Source organism: Ceratotherium simum, chromosome 18, assembly GCF_057802395.1.
Source record: "Ceratotherium simum simum isolate JZ-2026a chromosome 18, ASM5780239v1, whole genome shotgun sequence".
NCBI lineage: Eukaryota > Metazoa > Chordata > Mammalia > Perissodactyla > Rhinocerotidae > Ceratotherium > Ceratotherium simum.
In genome coordinates, this window is record NC_141917.1 from 55,104,232 (window position 1) to 55,122,767 (window position 18,536).

At 47.2% G+C, this 18,536-nt stretch overlaps 1 protein-coding gene across 4 annotated transcripts; it reads right to left on the reverse strand.

Annotated features, from left to right (window-relative positions):
* Window positions 1–166: 166 nt before the first annotated feature.
* Window positions 167–8,980, reverse strand: ZNF672 (zinc finger protein 672). 4 transcript variants are annotated; one of them, XM_087443401.1, is made up of 4 exons: window positions 8,925–8,980; window positions 4,867–5,011; window positions 4,087–4,190; window positions 167–2,619 (listed from the first exon to the last, which is right to left on the reverse strand). In XM_087443401.1, exon 4 carries the CDS (start codon window positions 2,493–2,495, stop codon window positions 1,107–1,109), a length of 1,389 nt encoding a protein of 462 aa, XP_087299527.1. In that variant the 5' UTR covers window positions 2,496–2,619; window positions 4,087–4,190; window positions 4,867–5,011; window positions 8,925–8,980; the 3' UTR covers window positions 167–1,106. The 4 variants fall into 4 exon arrangements, with proteins under 4 accessions (XP_087299527.1, XP_087299526.1, XP_087299528.1 ...); XM_087443400.1 differs by lacking the exon at window positions 8,925–8,980 and adding an exon at window positions 8,711–8,908; XM_087443402.1 differs by lacking the exon at window positions 8,925–8,980 and adding an exon at window positions 8,297–8,677.
* Between the last annotated feature and the right edge of the window lie 9,556 nt (window positions 8,981–18,536).

Sequence of the window (18,536 nt, forward strand, 5' to 3'; positions counted from 1 at the left end):
ATAGTCGTGCCTTCCAGTGCAAAATCGAGGGAGCTATACATGCAAGATGGCTGAGCTACCTTGGGAAGCGATGAGACCTTGGAACTTTGAAAGGGCCTGGGTCTTGGATCACTCCTGAAGTCTGCAAAGACAGCAGCCTCAGGTTTGACAAAGGGGGCTCTTGGCATCCAGAACCCAAACAAACAACTCTTTATTTCACCAGCCATAAGCAAAAAATCTCTAGCCAATTCCAGGGAATTTTCCACCCTGCACTGTCGCCTCTGTGGAGCTCAGTTTCCCCATGGCTCCAAGCTTGATTCAGAAATAACATTCTGATGCTCAAATTGGCAGTGCCTGGTTTTGTGGACCCATGTAGTCTTGGCCCAAGTCCCAGAGCTAATGTCCCCCATCTGGCTGGAGAACACTGTCCTGAGAGGCACCTTGATCTGGACACCATCAGGTCTGGCCCATGGGAAAGTGGGCGGCCATGCTGAGTGCTCCCGCCCACGTTCACGTAGGCAGGCCATCTCTGCCAAGCAGTAGGCTAGGTCCTTCTGGTGTGTAAACGTCCTTCACTGAAGTGAGCTCTCCCACCATCTCAGAAGCCCAGGAGGAAAGCAGCAGAGAGACTAACAGTTAAGTAGAACCAAGAGGCAAGAAGACCACAGGGCAGGTGGGATGTGAATGTGGCCACATCTGTGATCATTACCTGAAAAGGCACAGCAGCAAAAGTCCCCAGGAAGGAGAGGTAGAGGAGACTCAAGACTGGAAAAAGGAGAGGGGACAGGAGAAGACAACACACAGATGGGAAACGAGGATACACCTGAGAGCACAACAGCAGTGGTGGAACACACCAATACCTGGGCTCTCTTCTATGCTGTGGGGTCTTGGAGGTTTTCCGGCCCCCGCACCTACACCCCAGAGGGGGAGAAGGACTGAGGCCAGGAAAAGAGCTGACAAGGGAAGTAGATATAGGGGCATGGCAGGAGGCCAGGTGAAGGGCTACCAACAGAGATAGGGAAAGGTGACAGGCTGTGCTACCTTTCCACAGACCTCCATCTGGGAGCTGCCCCACCTTCCCTGTGGCAGTATATTGGTGCTTGCCTAGCCCACTCCAGAGAAGCCTCTCAGCAAGTCTCCCTCAACTGGGACACAAAAAGTTCCGGCTTTTCCTGTCCTGCCTGCCCAGCAAAGATGAGGGCAGCTCCTGCGGGGACCTGGGTGGCAGCGGCGGCGCGAGCACGTGTGTGGGCCCGCTGGTGCTGCGACAGCGAGCGGCTGTGGCTGAAGCATTTGCCACACTCAGCACATTCTGCTGGCCGGTCGCCCAGGTGTGTCTTGCGGTGCAGCGCCAGCTTGGAGGCCACGCTGAAGGCCTTGCCACACTCGGGGCACTTGTGGGGCTTGTGGCCAGCGTGGTTGCGCCGGTGCACATTGAGGTTGGACACACACGTGAAGAGCTTCCCACACAATTCGCAGCGGTAGGGCTTCTCGCCCGTGTGCGTGCGCCGGTGCTTGGTGAGGTCTGAGCGGTCGCTGAAGCGGCGACCGCACTCGGGACACGGGAAAGGCCTCTCGCCAGTGTGGATGCGCTGGTGCACCACCAGGTCGGAGCGCTGCCCAAAGCCCTTGCCACAGGTGGTGCATGCGTGCGGCCGCTGGCCCTGGTGGCTGCGCCTGTGGCGCAGCAGTGTGGAGCTCTCGCTGAAGCAGCGCCCGCAGTCGCCGCAAGCGTAGGGCTTCTCGCCCGTGTGTGTGCGCTGATGGCGCACCAGCGTGGCGCTCTCCAAGAAGCCCTTGCCGCACTCCGGGCATTTGAAAGGCTTCTCGCCTGAGTGCGTCTGCAGGTGTCGTGTTAGTGTGGCGCTCTTGCAGAAGATCTTGCCGCACACACCGCACTGGTGTGTGTCTGGAGCACGTGGCTGCTGGGATGTGGAGCTGCCAGGGCTCTGGGCTGCATGGACGCGCTCATGGCACCGCAGGGCGGTGCTGCTGCGGAACGCCCGTGGGCACTGTGCGCAGCGGTGGAGCCGGTCGGCGGGCGGGACAGGTGTCCCCCACGGGTGCGCCCTCGCCTGGTGGTAGGACAGTGCACTCTGGCGGAAGGTGCGGGAGCACAGCGGGCAGCGGCTGGGCCGCTCAGGTGGGTGCCAGCGGCGCCGGTGCAGCAGCAGAGCTGGGAGGTGTGGGAAGCGGCGGCCGCAGGCGCGGCAGGGGCAGGAGCGGCTGTGCTGTCTGTGCGCACTCTGGTGCTGGTCGAGGCGGCTGCTGTGGCGGAAGCTCCGGCCGCACTCGCTACAGATGTAGAGCGTCTGGCCGGCATGGGTGCGTCGGTGTGCTCGGAGGTCGGCAGCCCGTGCGCAGCGCTCGCCGCAGTCTAGGCAACGGAAGCAGCTGTCTCCGCCGTGGGCGCGCTGGTGCCGCAGCAGCACCGTACTATAGCGGAAGCTCTTGCCGCACTCACTGCACGCGTAAGGCCTGCCCGCGGCCGCCGCCGCCTCTGATGCAGCGAACATGGTGAGGGCCCAGCCGGGGCGCCCTGGGGGAGCAGACTAGGGGCGAGGCCAGCAGGGAAGCGTGCCGCTCACGCTCCGTCGTCTACCTCCTTGAGCTGCGGGTTATTTTCAGTTTTCTTAAATCCTGGAAAAAACAATAGCATAGGGAAGAGGAAAAGGCGTGGAAAACTGTTCTGTGGATTCCACGGGTCCTTCTCTCACAGGCAGGTACTACGGCTGTTCAGGGGTGGGCTGTAGCCAAGTTCGCCCTGCACCGTGAGCTCCGTAGGGAGAAGGTCACTGTGAGCCCCAGCAGCAGCTGCAACAGCTACACCTTGCGGAATAGACGGGCGAGTACTGACTTTCCATTTCCTGTAACTTCCTCAGCTAGGCCATCTCCTGGATTTGGTTGTCCAAGAGGATGCAAAGCCCACGGGAGTCTTAGAAATATGGGGAAGGGGGTTCTTGTGCCACCAAGAAGGGCAGGAGGGACTCAGAGGGAAGCTTGCCTCCAGCACACTGCTCAGGAGTGGAGGAGGCCCAGCCTTTTTTCTGGCCTTAGACCGGGATCTTGGCCTGGAGATGCACTAGGAAACGACCAAGAAGGGATGGGCAATGAGAAGTCCCCTGGACCTAGACTATACCAACACTTTTTCTGACACCCGGGTTTTCTAAATCACCAAAGTGAACCCAGCCAGGCCTGGGCTGGAAGGACAAGGACCGCAATGAGATGAAGCATAAACTCATCCAGCAGCGGCAGCCTGGTCAAAAGGCACAGAAAGGGCTGAGGCCTGGGGCAAAGGAAGGTATCTGAGAAACCCCAAAGTATTGCTCCAGAAATATCCAAAGTATTCGGATAGTACCTGATAAACAACCACTCCATACCAGTACACAGCCCTGAAGTTCCCTCCCCTAGCCTTGAGAAAGCAACTCAAGATCCAGGAAAGGGCTGAAAAGGGAGCATGGATAATTCACAAAGAATATTATCAAAAGTTAATGGTATTATCCAAGAAGTCCTTTTCACATTTTCAGGGAAGGCTGGTGAGAAGGAAGGGGAATCCTTTCTAATTCTCAGAGCATCCAAGTTGTTTGGAAACATTCTGCAGACTTTCTTCACTGCCCTAGCTCCAGGGGTCTGAGAACCTGGAGTAGCAGAGAAGCCCTATTATGGGGACAGAGTCTGCTCTGCTATCCCCTTTATCTCAAATGGTATCCCTGAGTCCTTCTGACAAGTTGGTCTAGGCAGTGTCTGGGAGCAGGGTCAGCCTTTGTGCACAGAACCTCCTGTGCCCTCTAGTTAGAGCACAAATGGGGCTGTCCTCCTCACCTGGCTGGCCTCATCACTGACTGCTTCCCTCAAAGCCCATGGATCTGTCCCCAGCTCAATTCAGTGGGATACTGGAGATTAGCTATAGTTGCTATCAGTTATAGGCCGTGTTACCCAAAAGATCAGGGAGAGGAAGCAAACAAAATGGTCAGCAGTCATTTTCTTATTAGCAGATGAAAACTCATCATAAATATTGAGAGCTCTGGTTGAAACATTCCATAGATGGAGTCCTCATCTTTTGGATGCAAATGGGGTCAACTGAAAAAAGCCTTGAAAGCCACCAACCTGCAGGGGTGGGCTCTGGAATTTCTGCTCCCCTCTGCATTGGGCAGGAGTAGACCGTGTAGGGTCTTCTCTTCTGGTGTCTCTGGAGCAGGATGTGCTGTGCCCTGCAAGGGAGAAGTAAGAGGGATGACGTGAATTTAAACTGAGCAGAAGGGACAGAAGCAGGGAGAGAAAGAAGGAAATATTTCCTCAACGAGGGCATTTTTAATGGACATTTTCAAATATAAAAAACTAACAAGAAGAGTATCATGAATCACTTTGCTATCTGTTTCATCTATGACACTTCTCCCACCCCACACACTATTTTTTTTTTTTTTTTTGGTCAGGAGTATTTTAAATCCCAGACATCTTATTCAAAGAAGATGAGTTTTAAGCAAAATCTGTAAGCAGGGGTAGGAGCCCCTCTGCAGATCTGAGAGCAGACTTTAGAGGTAGTCTCTCAGTTCTTCCAGAGGGAACTTTCAGCCCAGACACTTGGGCTGCTGATTCTAGCTGGTTATCAATTCAAAGGCATGTTTGCCCTCATGTGAATAAAACCTTCCCTCAAGACTCAGTGGTTGATCCCAAATGCCAAAGAGATGCTCATACATCAAATGCTCATGCTTCGGTGACTGTTCCATCTTACCTGGGGGTCTCTGGGGACCGTGGCACCTCTCAGGCCCAGTTTCTGGGAACCCACCCTCTGCCAGGCCACTGCCTCCCAGGGCACATGCCCAAGGAAGGTAAGACAAACACACAAGCACAAACATGCACACATAAATGGCATATACACAAAGATACCATTTCCCCCCATTACAGATGTGGAGTAAGAGAGACCCTGGTCTAGGATGCAGGTTTGGTGCTTGAGTGCCAGGGTGCACCCTTCAAGTCTCTCTTCTGCTGGAGCTTGCTCTGGAAGCAAAGGGGTCTATGCCTGCAAGGAAATCTGAAAGAAAAAATAAAATATTACTGTGCCAAATAAAGAATGATTTCCAGACTGTCCTAACTACCACTTTCCTGATTGACAGTTTTGAAGTAGTATACTACCAAGTTTCTTTTACTTTGGGAAAAAAAAAGTACAAGGAAGGCTTGGAAAGAGGGAAGGGGTAATTATGTGTGAACTGGCGAAAAGTCCTAATTGATACTTTAAAGTATTTTAGTACCTTTCAAGTGTTTAATACAAATATTTACAAATACTGTACATATAACTAATAAAAAACAGGTACTGAGAAGGTAAGCTAATGGAAAAAATCAACAATCACAATAGATTAAAGATAAACTTATGAGTTTTGTATATTACTTTATTTTTCTTAATAGATATCACAGGCATTTCACACCATATCTAACTGATCACCTGTTACAAATCAAGAGTGTTGGAATTAATCAGGATTTAGTACATTTACTAACAATCTACTGTGAGAGCAGTTTAGTTCTTTTTTTTTCCTGAATTTTTTCCTTCAGTCAGTATAAAAATTTTCTTCCCTCGTTATCTATTCTGCTGGAACAGTATTTCTGGGGTGCCATGAAGAGGCAAGTATCATCTCACAATTCCTCCATCTTGAAGCCAGAGTTGGGTAAAACTGGTTTGGGCTGCAGGAATGGGGCTAAAGGCTGTCCCAGCTGTGCTGTCCTCTATAGTAGCCACATGTGGCAACTGGACATTTGAAATGTGGCTGTTCCAAATTGAGATGGCCTGTAAGGGTCAAACACACTCTAATTTCAAAGACTTAGTATGAAAAAAGAATGCAAAATCTCATTAATAATGTTTAATGTTGATTATATGTTGAAACTATAATACTTTGGATATATTGGGTTAAATGGAATATATTATTAAAATTAATTTCACCTGTTTTTAAGAAAAGTGAAGATTACAAATGTGGGCTCACATTTTATTTCTATTGGATAGTGCTCACCCAAATGCCTTTCTAAATCCTGCACAATATACAAAGAGAGGCTGGAGCCCCTCACAGTTCCTGGAGGGGTTTGCCTGGGAAGAGGTCACTGACTGCCCTGGCCCTTAGAGCCTCAGGAACCAGAGAAGAGGACCATTCCTCTCATCTCCCAAAACCCCAGGCCCTCACCATCCCCTCCAGAGGGGTCCACCTGCTCTTCTGGAAAGTGGACATCTGTACTGCATGTAGGAGACCTGGTTGGGAGTTGAGGTTGTGACTCATGCAATGCCTCTCCCTGCTACTCTTCCAGTTATTACTAGCATCAACATATAACCACTCTCATGTGTTTGTCCCCCTTCCCAGTAATCCTCTGAGGTGGGTACTACTAGTTACCCCCATGTGACCCGAGGTTCTCGCATGAGCTTGTCCAGCACCACCCAGCACAAGTGCTGCAGACAGGTCTGGGGACAGGAGGGGTGCAGCAGGCCAGATGGCCTGTCTCTAGTTCTCTCAAGCAGCCCCCAACCCTTCCCGGACCTAGCCCACCAGCAGCAGCTCAGCAGGAAGCCCCACCGTGCAAGGACCAGGGCTAGGTCTATGGGTGCCGCGTTGATCCCTTGAGGCCTTGGCAGAGGAAAGGAAAATGCCCACCTTAGAAGTGGGTCGGGGAGTGGTAGCTGCATTCAGGAGAGGTGATTCTTCTGCTGGCCTCTCTCTGTATCCTTAACTGCCACCCCTGCCCCAGCCCTAAAGACACTGTTGTCTACAGGGCTCAGAGACACCCCTGGAAGATGCTGAAATCTACATCCAGATAGAAGCAAATTGTCCACTTCTCAATCTGTGGGGGTGGGGGAAGAACTGGCTGGATAGAAACAAGTTCACCGGGCCCTCTGGAGCCTGCTTTGGGACCTTTCCATTTGTAGTTCCTTTCACCTGGAAAGCCCTTTCCCACTTCACTCAGAGCTCCGCTCAAATAACCCCACCTCAGAGGAGCCCCGCTAAGCACCCTCACACCCCTCCCCCATCCCCTTACTTGGCTTTATTCTGAATAATCAGTGAAGGCAACAGAAAACAGTGATTCCCACACACTCTGGAAAGGTTTCAGCCCCTTTTCTAGCTAAGGATGGGGTGTGAAATCCAGAGCACCAGAATGGCCACTCCTCACTTCCTTCTCCCACATAACAGAAACAAGGCCCAGTACTTCAAAAGAAGCAGCCCCTTCCAGCTTCAGATCCAGTCTGATATGTTTAAGGAGCTGGTGGAAATAGGAACGACAGCTCCCTCCCACCCCAAGTGCCAAAGCCTGATCATGATCCAAATACATTCTTTTGGAAGTTTTGCCTTCACAAAGATATTCCTATAAAATCTGGGAAGTGTGGAGAAGGTATGTATGGGAGAGAACATACACAGCAGGATAGTTTATTCTGTGTCTCTGACAGTTGGGCAAGACTGCAGCCCAGAGGGGCCAGAGCATCCCAGAACTGGGATGAGGGAAGGGACTATATGGTGTTTTGCACCCTCCCTGGGCCTAGCAAGAGGTTGGGCACAGAAGGCATTCAACGCTTTTTTAAAATGATGCATTAATCTGGATTAATCTCCAACGTTAGTAGGTTCCTGGAAAAGAGAGCCTCTCTCTCTAGTCATCTTATCCTCCATAGCCCTACCCACTGCATATACTGCAAATACTCTGCTTTGGTTTACTGAGTCAGAATTGCAACCTATGTAGGGGAACCAGAGAGGCAGTGTCCAAATCCTGGTTCTTCCATTACTAGCTAGCTGTGTGACCTTGTACAGGGGACTTCGGGTGTTTGACACTCCTGCCTTGGAAAACTCAGTAAAAGAAACTACTATAGTATTTCATATGAAAAGAGGGAAGGTCAAAATATGTGTAAATCTGAGAACTGCAGTTGCTGAGTTTTTAGGATTTATTCTCCTCAGGAAAGTTCCATTGAAGAAGGACACTGAAGGGGTCTGACTCCTACTTCTACCTCCTAAGCATCCTACACGTTCTGCAAGAACTTTTAAGTCCTTCCCCGGACCCCTACAGAACCCTTCTTCACACGTTTAGAGCAGCGTAGCCATCTGTTGAGCCTTAGAGCCTTCCGTAAGGCCGAGAGCTTTGAGTAAGCAGGCAAGCTGGTTACTCATTTTAAGACTTGGTGCCTAGTACTTAACGGGAGGTGAGCACGACTATTCGAGGAATGAGGAACGCCACACTTGAGCAAGTCGCCTTTCAGGCTCTCCCGCAGCGGAGCCAATCCCGGACCCCTCAGTCAGCTTTCGTCAGGAGTTGCTGGGTAGATTCTCCTTGGGCAAAACTCTTCCCACCCCGGACTCACCCCAGCTCCACGCCCTTGGCGCCAGCCCACCCGGAGGGCAAGACAGGGCACCAAAAAGGTGGTAGGGAGCGGGGGACGTTTAACGCCGAAGGAGCCCAGTGCTGCTGCTGCCCTTTTAATCTGGCTCAGCGTGGCGACGTCTGCGTTGTGGGGACACCGGCCCCGAAGGTCACCGGGGGAGGCCGAGCGAGGACAGGCGGAGGACAAGGCCTGGGAGGAGCAGGTTGCGCGGCGGCCGCAGGCGTGCGCCGGCCTATCGCTCACTCCGCCGCGACCCCGCGTCACTCGTTGCCGGGGCGGCGCTCCCGACGGTGGCAGCCGCGAGCCGCCCGGGGCGGAGGGAAGAAGACGGGCGACAGTTGGGGACCGCTGCCCCGCGCCAACCCTTGCCCTCCCGTCCCTCGGTCCCCTCACCGGTCGCCGACTGGCTCCTCGGACACCGCACGGCTCCCACTTAGCGGACTCGCCGACCCCCGCCTCCCGGACTGCGGGGCTGGGGCGGGGGAGGAAAGGGGCCGGCGGAGCGCGCGGCCGCCGAGTTGGGGGAGCAGGGAGGTGCGTCGGGATAGGGGGATCACGATGCAGTCCCCGCTCTCCCGGGTTGGCCAGTGGTGGGCCGCACACGTACCGCGTCACGGGTTGCTGGGAAGACTAGAAGGCGGAAGAACGCTCCACTGACCGCTCAGCCTCGCGGGCCCAGGGCACAATCCCAGTGAGGGGGCGGAGCTAATAGGGGCCTAAACAGACTCCGGTCCCGCCTCCCTCCCGTGCCAAGGCCCCGCCTTCTTCCCTGGCTGAACCAATCCTTGCCTGCTCTTTTGTCCTCCTCCAGGCTCCAGCTTGTGAAGGAGGAGAGGAAAGGGGACCGAGCGGCGCGCACCGCCTCACCGGTGGCGGGGTCCCGGGTGCACTCTCTAGTCTTCCCGCGGATAGCGCGCGTCCGCAGGGCTGCGGACAGATGTCCCTGCGGTGCTGCCGCTGGGGTGGCGGGTGCCCGGCGGAGAACGGCCACAGGAGCCACTCGCCCAAACCGTCCCAGTAGTAAACTAGTGCTTTCTTACAGTGAGGCCGGACTTGATACCTATTATCTCGCTTAATCTTCGCCACAGCCCAGCCAAGGAGGCTCCCGCAAGTTAATGACTCGCCCAAGGTGTCACTGCCGGGGTTGGGGGTACTCCTGCTTGCCAGCTGCCTCTCCAAGAGCTTGCTGCCTGAGCTGCCTCTCCAAGTGTTGAGACTCTAATGTCTTCTTCCACTAAGAAGTGCTGCTTGTGTTTTCTGGAAATGCATTGGGAACGTGACTGTCCCCTTTTCAGGGCTGCCTATCATCAGAACAGACTCCAAAGAATGGCCCTCAGTACCCTGCTTTACCTGCTCTAATCTTCCTTTTGAGATCACCTATCCTGAAACACATCTAGAGCTTCTACCCTTCTGCTCTGCTTAGGGGTCCCTTAAAACAATGTACACTTAGATCCCTCATGCCTTTCCCCGTGATTCAGCCTGGAATGCTTTTCTGCTCTGCTTTTAATTCCATCCATTCTTAAAAGTTTAGTCAAATGACACCTCTGTAAACTTATGCCAGAATGCCCCTCTCCATCCTCAGTCCTGGATATGCATTTGTTGGGGAAGAGGGAGAATCCCCCCTCTGCCCTTTCCCTTAAGGTTCTTATGGCTGGCCAAATAATTAAAAGACAGGTTAGCAGGAGAAAATAATACCAAGTTTAATAACATGTATACATGGGAGAAACCAGGGAAATTGAGTTTCTCAACAAAATGGCAGAGATTCTCATCTTAAATACTATCTTCAGCTAAAGACAAAGGAGGATGTTGGGAGTGGGGGGAGTCAGTTATGGGACATTACCAGAAAAGCAGAGTAAACAAGAGTAAGGTTATTATGCAGATTTAAGGCCTCACCTTCTACACTGATAAGTTTCTAGAGATAAGGTCATCTCCCCTCTTCCCAGTACAGAGAGAGAGATACCTTTACAAATGGAGATTTCTCTTATAAATGTAAATGTTTGTCTGGCAATGCTTTGCAGGGCCACCTGGAGAATGTGGCCTGGGAGAGACAGAATCTTTGATAAGATGGGCTTGGTGGTGCCTTTCCTATGTAACATCTATTTTACATTATATTACAGCCATCATATGGTAGTGACTCCCTCCTGAAAGAGGTCTTCTATGTTAAATTCTTTAGGCAGTTTGGGGGAGGTCAAATGGGTGTTAGAGAAAATAATAAAGGTAAAGAGACGTATTTTAGGGTGGCCAATTTTGATCTCCCACACATTCATACTGAAATGCAACCTTCTACATGTTATAGTCTGATGAGGGCTGTGGCCCCCATAGTTTAAGAGACAGGCCTTGTCCTACTCATAAACAATGCCCTGAAGCATGAGCACAGTGCTTGCACATCACAGATGCATAATGAGTGTTTGCTGTCCCTCATATGACAGCATGGTGTTAGGATTACAGGTCTGGCAGCAGCAGGGAAGAAAGCAGAAAACGGAGACACAGGATGCAGGCCTGGAGTGATGAGGGCCTGAACCAGGAAGGGCTGGAAGTGGGAGACGTAGAAAAGGAAAATGTGCTTTTAGTAAAGTACCATACATAGATAAGGTAGTTTTATGTAGAGGATGACTAGTTGAGGATAATTCCAAAGACTTTCAAGCCAGAGAAGTGGACTAATTAGGACATTTCTGGACTCATTGTTCAGTATTAATGTTATATGTTTGAGGGACACATATACTTGGCCAATTCCAAAGGAGTGACTAGGATGGTGATAAATACATCACATAATTGAAGGGCCACTGGGATATCTAACCTGGAAAAGAGAAACCTGTACGTGATGACTGTACACAAAATTTGACAAACTGTCATGTGCAAGAGGGCTGGATTAGACAATTTTCTTTTTTGTAGCTATGGAGGGAAGAACTTGAACAACAGAGAAAAAATACAAGAAGGTGAATTTTTGTTTCTTATGTTATGGTAGTCATTATAGGAGGGGATGATAATTGGAACAGGAATACCAAGTGTAGTGAGAGAAAGTTAGAAGGTCAAAGATGAAGTTATATGCATATTTGTCAAATTGAAAATAGCAGATCCAAATGGTTGTCTTTCCTTACAAATCTACATCGGTAAATGACAACTCCCAATGTGGTCCTGTAAACATTCAAGATACTTATGGATGGTCTACTACATGCCAGGTAGTGTTCTAGGCATTGGGGGATACAGCTGTGAACTCCCAGATGAATCTCCCTAATGTAAGCTCTGGATGTGTCATACTCCTGTTCAAAAACTGTCAAAGGTATGTATTAACCACCAAATGAAGTTTACTCTCCTGACGTGACATCAAGGCCCTCTTCCACTTGTGCCAACCTTCTTTCCAGTCTGTTCTCTACAACTCTCCACTAAACTAGGTCACTACTCACGCACCTTCTAAATTTCTCTCAGCCTGGAATACACTCCTACTCCTCCACCTCTCCTTATCTGTCAAAGTTCTGCTTATACTTCACGATTGTGTTCAAATGTCAACCCACCTCAAAGTGAAAACCATATTTCCTTTCTGACTACTGGAATTGTTCATCCAGCAATTCTGTATTTATTGAAAATTTGTTGTCCTTGCAGGCCACAAGAGGCATAAGACACTGTCTCTGTATTTACCATCCTTTACCATATACTTAAGAATCATGTGCATATCTTATCTCCCCTACTAAATTGTAAGCTTGAGGGCAGAGTCTTACTGAGTACACATTTCTGAATGCCTGTTTACGTGCAAGGAAGTGAGCTGAGTATTGAAGACAAAACAGAGACTGAGTCCTTTGAGGACATGCTATGGGAGGACAGACCTCTACAGACTCTGCCATCCCATGATGTGCCAAGTATAAATGGTAGAAAGGTAGAATGGGAACAGGATAATTCTGCTATAGGTCATCAGCAAATTTCATAGATTCAATGTGTAGCCAAGATTTTGTATCAGGGTCTGGGGATGATGTGACAATGATTTCCATCCCTGGGAGCTTTCTGCCAGTGTAGGTGCTGGGATTGGGTTGGGGCAGAGGGATTGGATAAACAGGAAAGGAATGGGCATGCTCTTCCTCTAGATTGAGGACAAAGTGTGAGTAGATGAGGGTTAGAATCCTGTGGAGGATGCTGAGTGGGGCAGGGCAGGAATTCTAGAAAGTGGAGGGGGTGGAGGTGTTGGAAGAGGAAACACAAAGAAATTTGGCTAGTTAGAGGAATCCCTTCTTTCTGCAAGCCTTTATCAAGGGCCCTCTGAGTCTGCACTTGCCTGGGTAATGGGACTATAGAGATGAATAAAACATCATGTGCCCGTCATGTGCCCTTACAGTATAGTTAAAACCTAAGCCACACTCAAGAGTTTGGGCTTCTCTCAGTGGGCAGGGCAAGAGCCACAGTGCATCGGGATTTGTAGACTAGGAAGTTAGAGGTGAAAAAGTCAAGCTATGAGAGTGGATGACATTTCCCAGAGAAGCTGTAGGTGGATAAGAAGGGGGCTGAGGGTAGAACCTTAGAGCACCAGTTTCCAAAATGAGGCAGTTACAGAATGGTTAACCAGCAAAGGCTTTGAGGTGGAGGAGGGTCAGGACAAGGTTTTGGATCACATGTGAGGAAGTGGTTGTCAGAGCCCAATGCTGGAGTAAGTTGAATAACATCATGGCAGCATCAGTCTGTTGGGTTTGACCAAATCGCACTGTCAGTGGTTTAAGAAGAGAGAGCGACAGAAGGGAGGGGATAAAAGTAAAATATTTATTGGTCATGGGCATGTGGAGCAAGCACATAGTACATGCTTTACATTGCATTTGAGAGGCAACTGAAAGGCAAGTAAGTAGAGCTAAGGAGACAGACCACTATTTCAAATCCCTTGTTTGAAATGTGAGCCCAATGGATATTCAAAATGTCTAAAATCAGATTTGGAAGACTTGCTGTGTTACTTGTGATATAAAGACTGAGAATACTGTTTCAATTTCATTTTGTTCCTATATTACTAAATACAACGTTTCCATTCTTCAAGTTTTCCAATTTCAGTCCTATATACAAGAAAAACATAGGCCTCTAGAACATGGTAGCTTCTAGTGCTTCCCCAAATAATTCCATAGATCTCAACTGATAGTTTTCCAATAGTGGAAAAAACCAAGTATAGAAAAGTGAAATCTAACAGTCTAGAATAATGAGAACAGGAAAGAATGGATCAACCTAATGAAATTCTGAATTGCAGATTTTTTTTTTTTTAAGCAATGAGGATTTTTATTAATTTCAAGTTGCAAACATATTGTAAAGCCACATCAAAATGGATTTCAGGAAATGAAAGCGGAAAACAAGGGAAAAGTTACCAATTGCATCAATAACACACATGTTAATTTTAATGATGTAATACAGAGGATTAAATGTCTTTTAAATTAATTTAAACAGCATTCATTAGAAAATGATTGGAGGTTGTGCTGCTTACAGTGTGTGGCCAACTTCAAGGTCTTGGGCACTGATTCCATCAGAGAGACTACTTCTTATTTTTACATTTATGCAGGTACACTAATCGTCAAGAGCTATAGTAAAGTAGATATAAGTAAACTAGATAAAATTGGTATAGCACAAAAATAGAATATTTGTTGAGAGGATATTTAAAGATTAACTTTCTTTAAAATACAAGTTTTCCCTAATCTTTAATGATGTCCTAGTCCTTAATGATAAAATTTCTTAGTTCCTAATGATAACATTTTTTAAAAAAAGTTATGTTAGATAAAAAATATATTCAAAATTCACATCTAGGAATCAGTATAAAAATGAGTTTAAAATTATGAAGCATGGGGCCAGCCCAGTGGCATAGTGGTTAAGTTCAGGGGCTCCACTTTAGTGGCCCGGGGTTTGCGGGTTTGGATCCCAGGCGTGGACCTACAAACCACTCATCAAGCTATGCTGTGGCAGCATCCTATATACAAAGTAGAGGAAGATTGGCAACAGATGTTAGCTCAGGGCCAATCTTCCTCACCACAAAAAATACAGAATTAAAATAAAATAAAATAAAATTATGAAGCAGAACTTTCAGGGGAAAATCAGCTTCAAAGTAAACTACAAGGTAAGGATAAAATCAGTTTTTATGATTGAAACCACTTTAAAGGCTAAGTAAGAGCAGTAGTACAAATAATACTAGTATCACATGCAAACTTGTAGCATCTTTAGAAACTATTTTGATTTTGGTTATTTTCAGATTGGGGCATTTAAAATTTAAGTAGATTTAAACTTAACATATGATGTGTTGTTAAAAAGATTTTAAATAATATTAAATACTTTTCCTCATAAAGCTTAATTGAGGCAGTATATTATTGTACCTAAGGGCCTGGATTGTCTGAGTTCAAAGACTGGTGTCACCACTTACCAGCAGTATGACATTAGGCAAGTTATTTAACCTCTAGTCCCTCAATTTCCTCAATTGTAAAAGGGAGGTACAATATACCTCAGTTGGTTGTTATGAGGCTCAAATGAATAGGTATAAACTACTCAGAACAGTGCCTGGCACAAGGTAAACACTGCGTAAGTGTTTGCTGTTTTTGTCTTTAAACGGGTTGAGCAACTCAGGGAAAAATAATTTCCGTCTGGAAAACCCAGCAGATTTAACAAGTGTAGAAATAATTTAGAGATTTTAGTCATATAGGCTGTCCCTTTTATTAGCATTAGTACATTTTACATTATATATTTCTGGGAGCAAGTTTTTCAACCAGATTTTTTAAAAACAGCATTATTCAGGTATAATTGACGTATAAAATCTCACATATCACAATGTACAATTTGAAAAGTTCTGACATATGTATACACAAATCAAATCCTCACTACAATCAAGATAGAGAATACATCCACTACCCACAAGTTTCTGTATGCCACTTTATAATCTCTCCCACATCTCCCCTAGGCAACCACTGATCTGCTGTCACTATACATTAGTCAACTAACATGTTTAATTAGCAATATCAATTGCTGGTGGTATTTATTAAATATTTGACTGATAGTAGGAAAAAATCAAAGAACATAAAAAGATAGTTTTTATTGGTAGCAAAAAAACAAACTTAAAAAAAAGGTAGTTTTTAAAGATGAAGATAATTTAGAATATCTGTGTGAAGAAATTAAACATAGAAGTTACCAGTAAACATTTATGAGAAAATTTTATTTCACTGAGAAAGAGCTGACTTGTGATACTACCTACTAATTGATGGTGTTACTAACATCTTTATATGGCTTTCATATTTTGATATTGATACCGGCTCAAGACAAGGTTGACGTGAGAGAAGCCATATTGTAGAAAAGAAGCCCTATTGTAACTTTGAATGACCTCTGACAAACTAACCCAGCTGGGTATGCACCCTCTAGGAGATCTAACTGCTCTGTAGATTTTACGACCTCTGCTTGTGCACGTACCTCCCAGCTGCGAAGAGATGACTCGGTTCTTTTGAGTTCCTTAGGAATGTGATAACCCCCAAACAGAGTCTATGCTGATAGCCATCATCAATGAAAACAGAAAGATCTGGTGTGGCGACTCCCAGTCTGTAACACCTGAGGGTCATCGTTCCTAACCCCCTCTCCTATAATCCAATGGCCTATATAACTACTGTAAGATTTTGTGCCCCCTTAAGATGGGTCTTTTGGACATGAATCTGCCATCTTCCCTCTTGCTAGCAAGCTCTAATAAAAAGTCCTTTTTCTCCTACCACCTTGCCTCTTGACTACTGGCATGTCTTGCAGCGAGCAGAAGGTCCCATGTTCGGTGGTAACAATATTTCATTCATTAGGTTAGTCAACAGGGGTTGATTCATTGTTTATTTGTGTCAGGGACTGGAAGCGGGTACGCTTGTGGTGGGGAGATCATGTAGACCTGCGCTAATACATTAGTCACTAGCCACCTATGGCTATTTAAACTTAAATTAAAAATTTAGTTCCTCAGTTGCAATAGCCACATTTTAAGTTCTCAAGAGTCCCACACGACTAGTGTCTAGTATATTGGATAGTGCAGATACAGAAATTTCCACCATCACTGAAAGTTCTATTGGACAGAGCTGATTTAGAAGACTCTTGAGGTATATTATCTACAGTGGAGTTGAGGAGGGTCTGAGCTGAAGCAATGGCAATGAAATGGAGTGGAGGGATCTCTCTGAGACACTTAATGTGATGCAGAGTGAAGACAGAAAGATTCATTTATTTATTTATTTATTTTTTAAAGATTTTATTTATTTTATTTTTTCCCCCCAAAGCCCCAGTAGATAGTTGTATGTCATAGCTGCACATCCTTCTAGTTGCTGTATGTGGGACTCGGCCTCAGGATGGACGGAGAAGTGGTGCCTCAATGCGCACCCGGGATCCGAACCCCGGCCACCAGCATTGCAGCGCACACACTTAACCACCAAGCCACAGGGCCGGCCCAGAAAGATTCATTTAGAATGTCTTCTAGGCTTCTCCCTAGGATAAATGGGTGGACGGTAGAACCATTCACCAAGGAAGTAAATATAGAAGCAGGATTTAGAAAATGTGGATGAAGTCAGATTTGTACTCAGTGAGTGAGAGGCAACCCTTGGACAGGCCAGTGGTCTGAGAAGCTGCTAGATTTCAGAAGGTGATCTGTGGGAGTCTGGGTGGAGATGGAGTTCCAAGGAAGGAGCAGCAGCCATGGGTAGGGGCTGGAGCCATGCACTTGGGCAAGGGCTCTCAGAAAGAGTAGGCTGCATGAGATGGTCAGAGGCTAGCATCAGGGTCTGGCATTTAGGGCAGGGTTTGTATTTTTTTTAGTGTTTTTTTTATGTGAGGAAGATCAGCCCTGAGCTAACATCCAACGCCAATCCTCCTCTTTTTTTTGCTGAGAAAGATTGGCCCTGAGCTAACATCCATGCCCATCTTCCTCTACTTTATATGGGACGCCGCCACAACATGGCTTGACAAGCGGTGCATCGGCGCGCACCCAGGATCCGAACCTGCGACCCCTAGGGCACCGCAGCAGAGGGCGTGCACTTAACCACTTGCACCACCGGGCCAGTAGGGCAGGGTTTTTAAACTGTGAGTGGGTCATTAAATTAACAAAATAGGTCTCCACCAGCATTAAAAATATAGTATAGAAAATATTAATATGCTTTGCATATAATTTGAGTAAAGATCTTTTCCTGGAACTTTTGTTAGGACTATATTTACACACACACACACACACACATATATATATACTGCGTTGCAAGGTAAAATGTATTTCTGGGTTGTGGTCCAATTAGTTTGAATGTCACCTCTTTATAAAATGGGCACCACAGACTATAAGCTACATGTGAACTGGAACAGGGTCCTTTTTCTCATCACCCCAAATCCTGGCACACAGTACACACTCAGTAAAGACATACTGCATGAGAAAATGAATCAACAAGCCAGAGAAGTAAGAGGAAACCCAAGACAAGGGTGACTCAGAAGCTAAAGAAGAATGAGAGAGAAGAAACAACCCCATGTCAGATGTCAGTGATCTGGCAATATTCAGAGCACTGATGACCTTCTCTCTGCAATTTCTGTGGTTTGGCAGGAGCAGATGCCAGACTGCAGAACTAAATGGGAGGTGAGGAAGTGGAGACTGAGAAATATTTGTTTTGTATTGAAGACGTGAAAGTTCAATATGTGCCGAGAAGAGATTATGTAGAAAAGGCATGATCTAGAATTTTGCTGTCCAATAATGGAATCATTAACCACGTGTGGCTATTTAAATTAGAATTAATTAAATTAAAAATGCAGTTCCTTAATAATACTAGCTCCATTTTAAGTGCTCAATGGCTACATGTGGCTAGTGGCTACTGTACTGCACGGAGCTGTATAGAACATTCCCATCACTGCAGGAAAAAACAAGCCAGCACACAGCACTCCCCAACCTCCTCCTACCTGATACGTTATCTAAACCCAGTAGAAAAACTGCTGGGGACTATATTACAATCTATACATAATGAGATCACATTTGGTCTCAGTGAGTGAGAGGTAACTATGGGAGAGACCAGTGGAGACATCAGGGAGGCTACTGAACCTCAGGATGTGATCTAGGGGCAGTCTGGGAATTACATGTATTCATGTTTTCCCACCAAATGCAACAAAGATATGTGACAACTAGAAGCAGCTCATTATTGCTAAGGACTGAATGCACAGAGAAAAGGAGCTGCAGGACAAGGTATAAGGATGATAGATATCGGAGTAGTGCTGAATAGGAAACGTTGGGAGAATTCAGGCT

Bases quoted from the DNA above. Each gene is read 5' to 3' on its own strand.
- ZNF672 (XM_087443401.1), bottom strand. From the start codon at position 2,495: ATGTTCGCTGCATCAGAGGCGGCGGCGGCCGCGGGCAGGCCTTACGCG.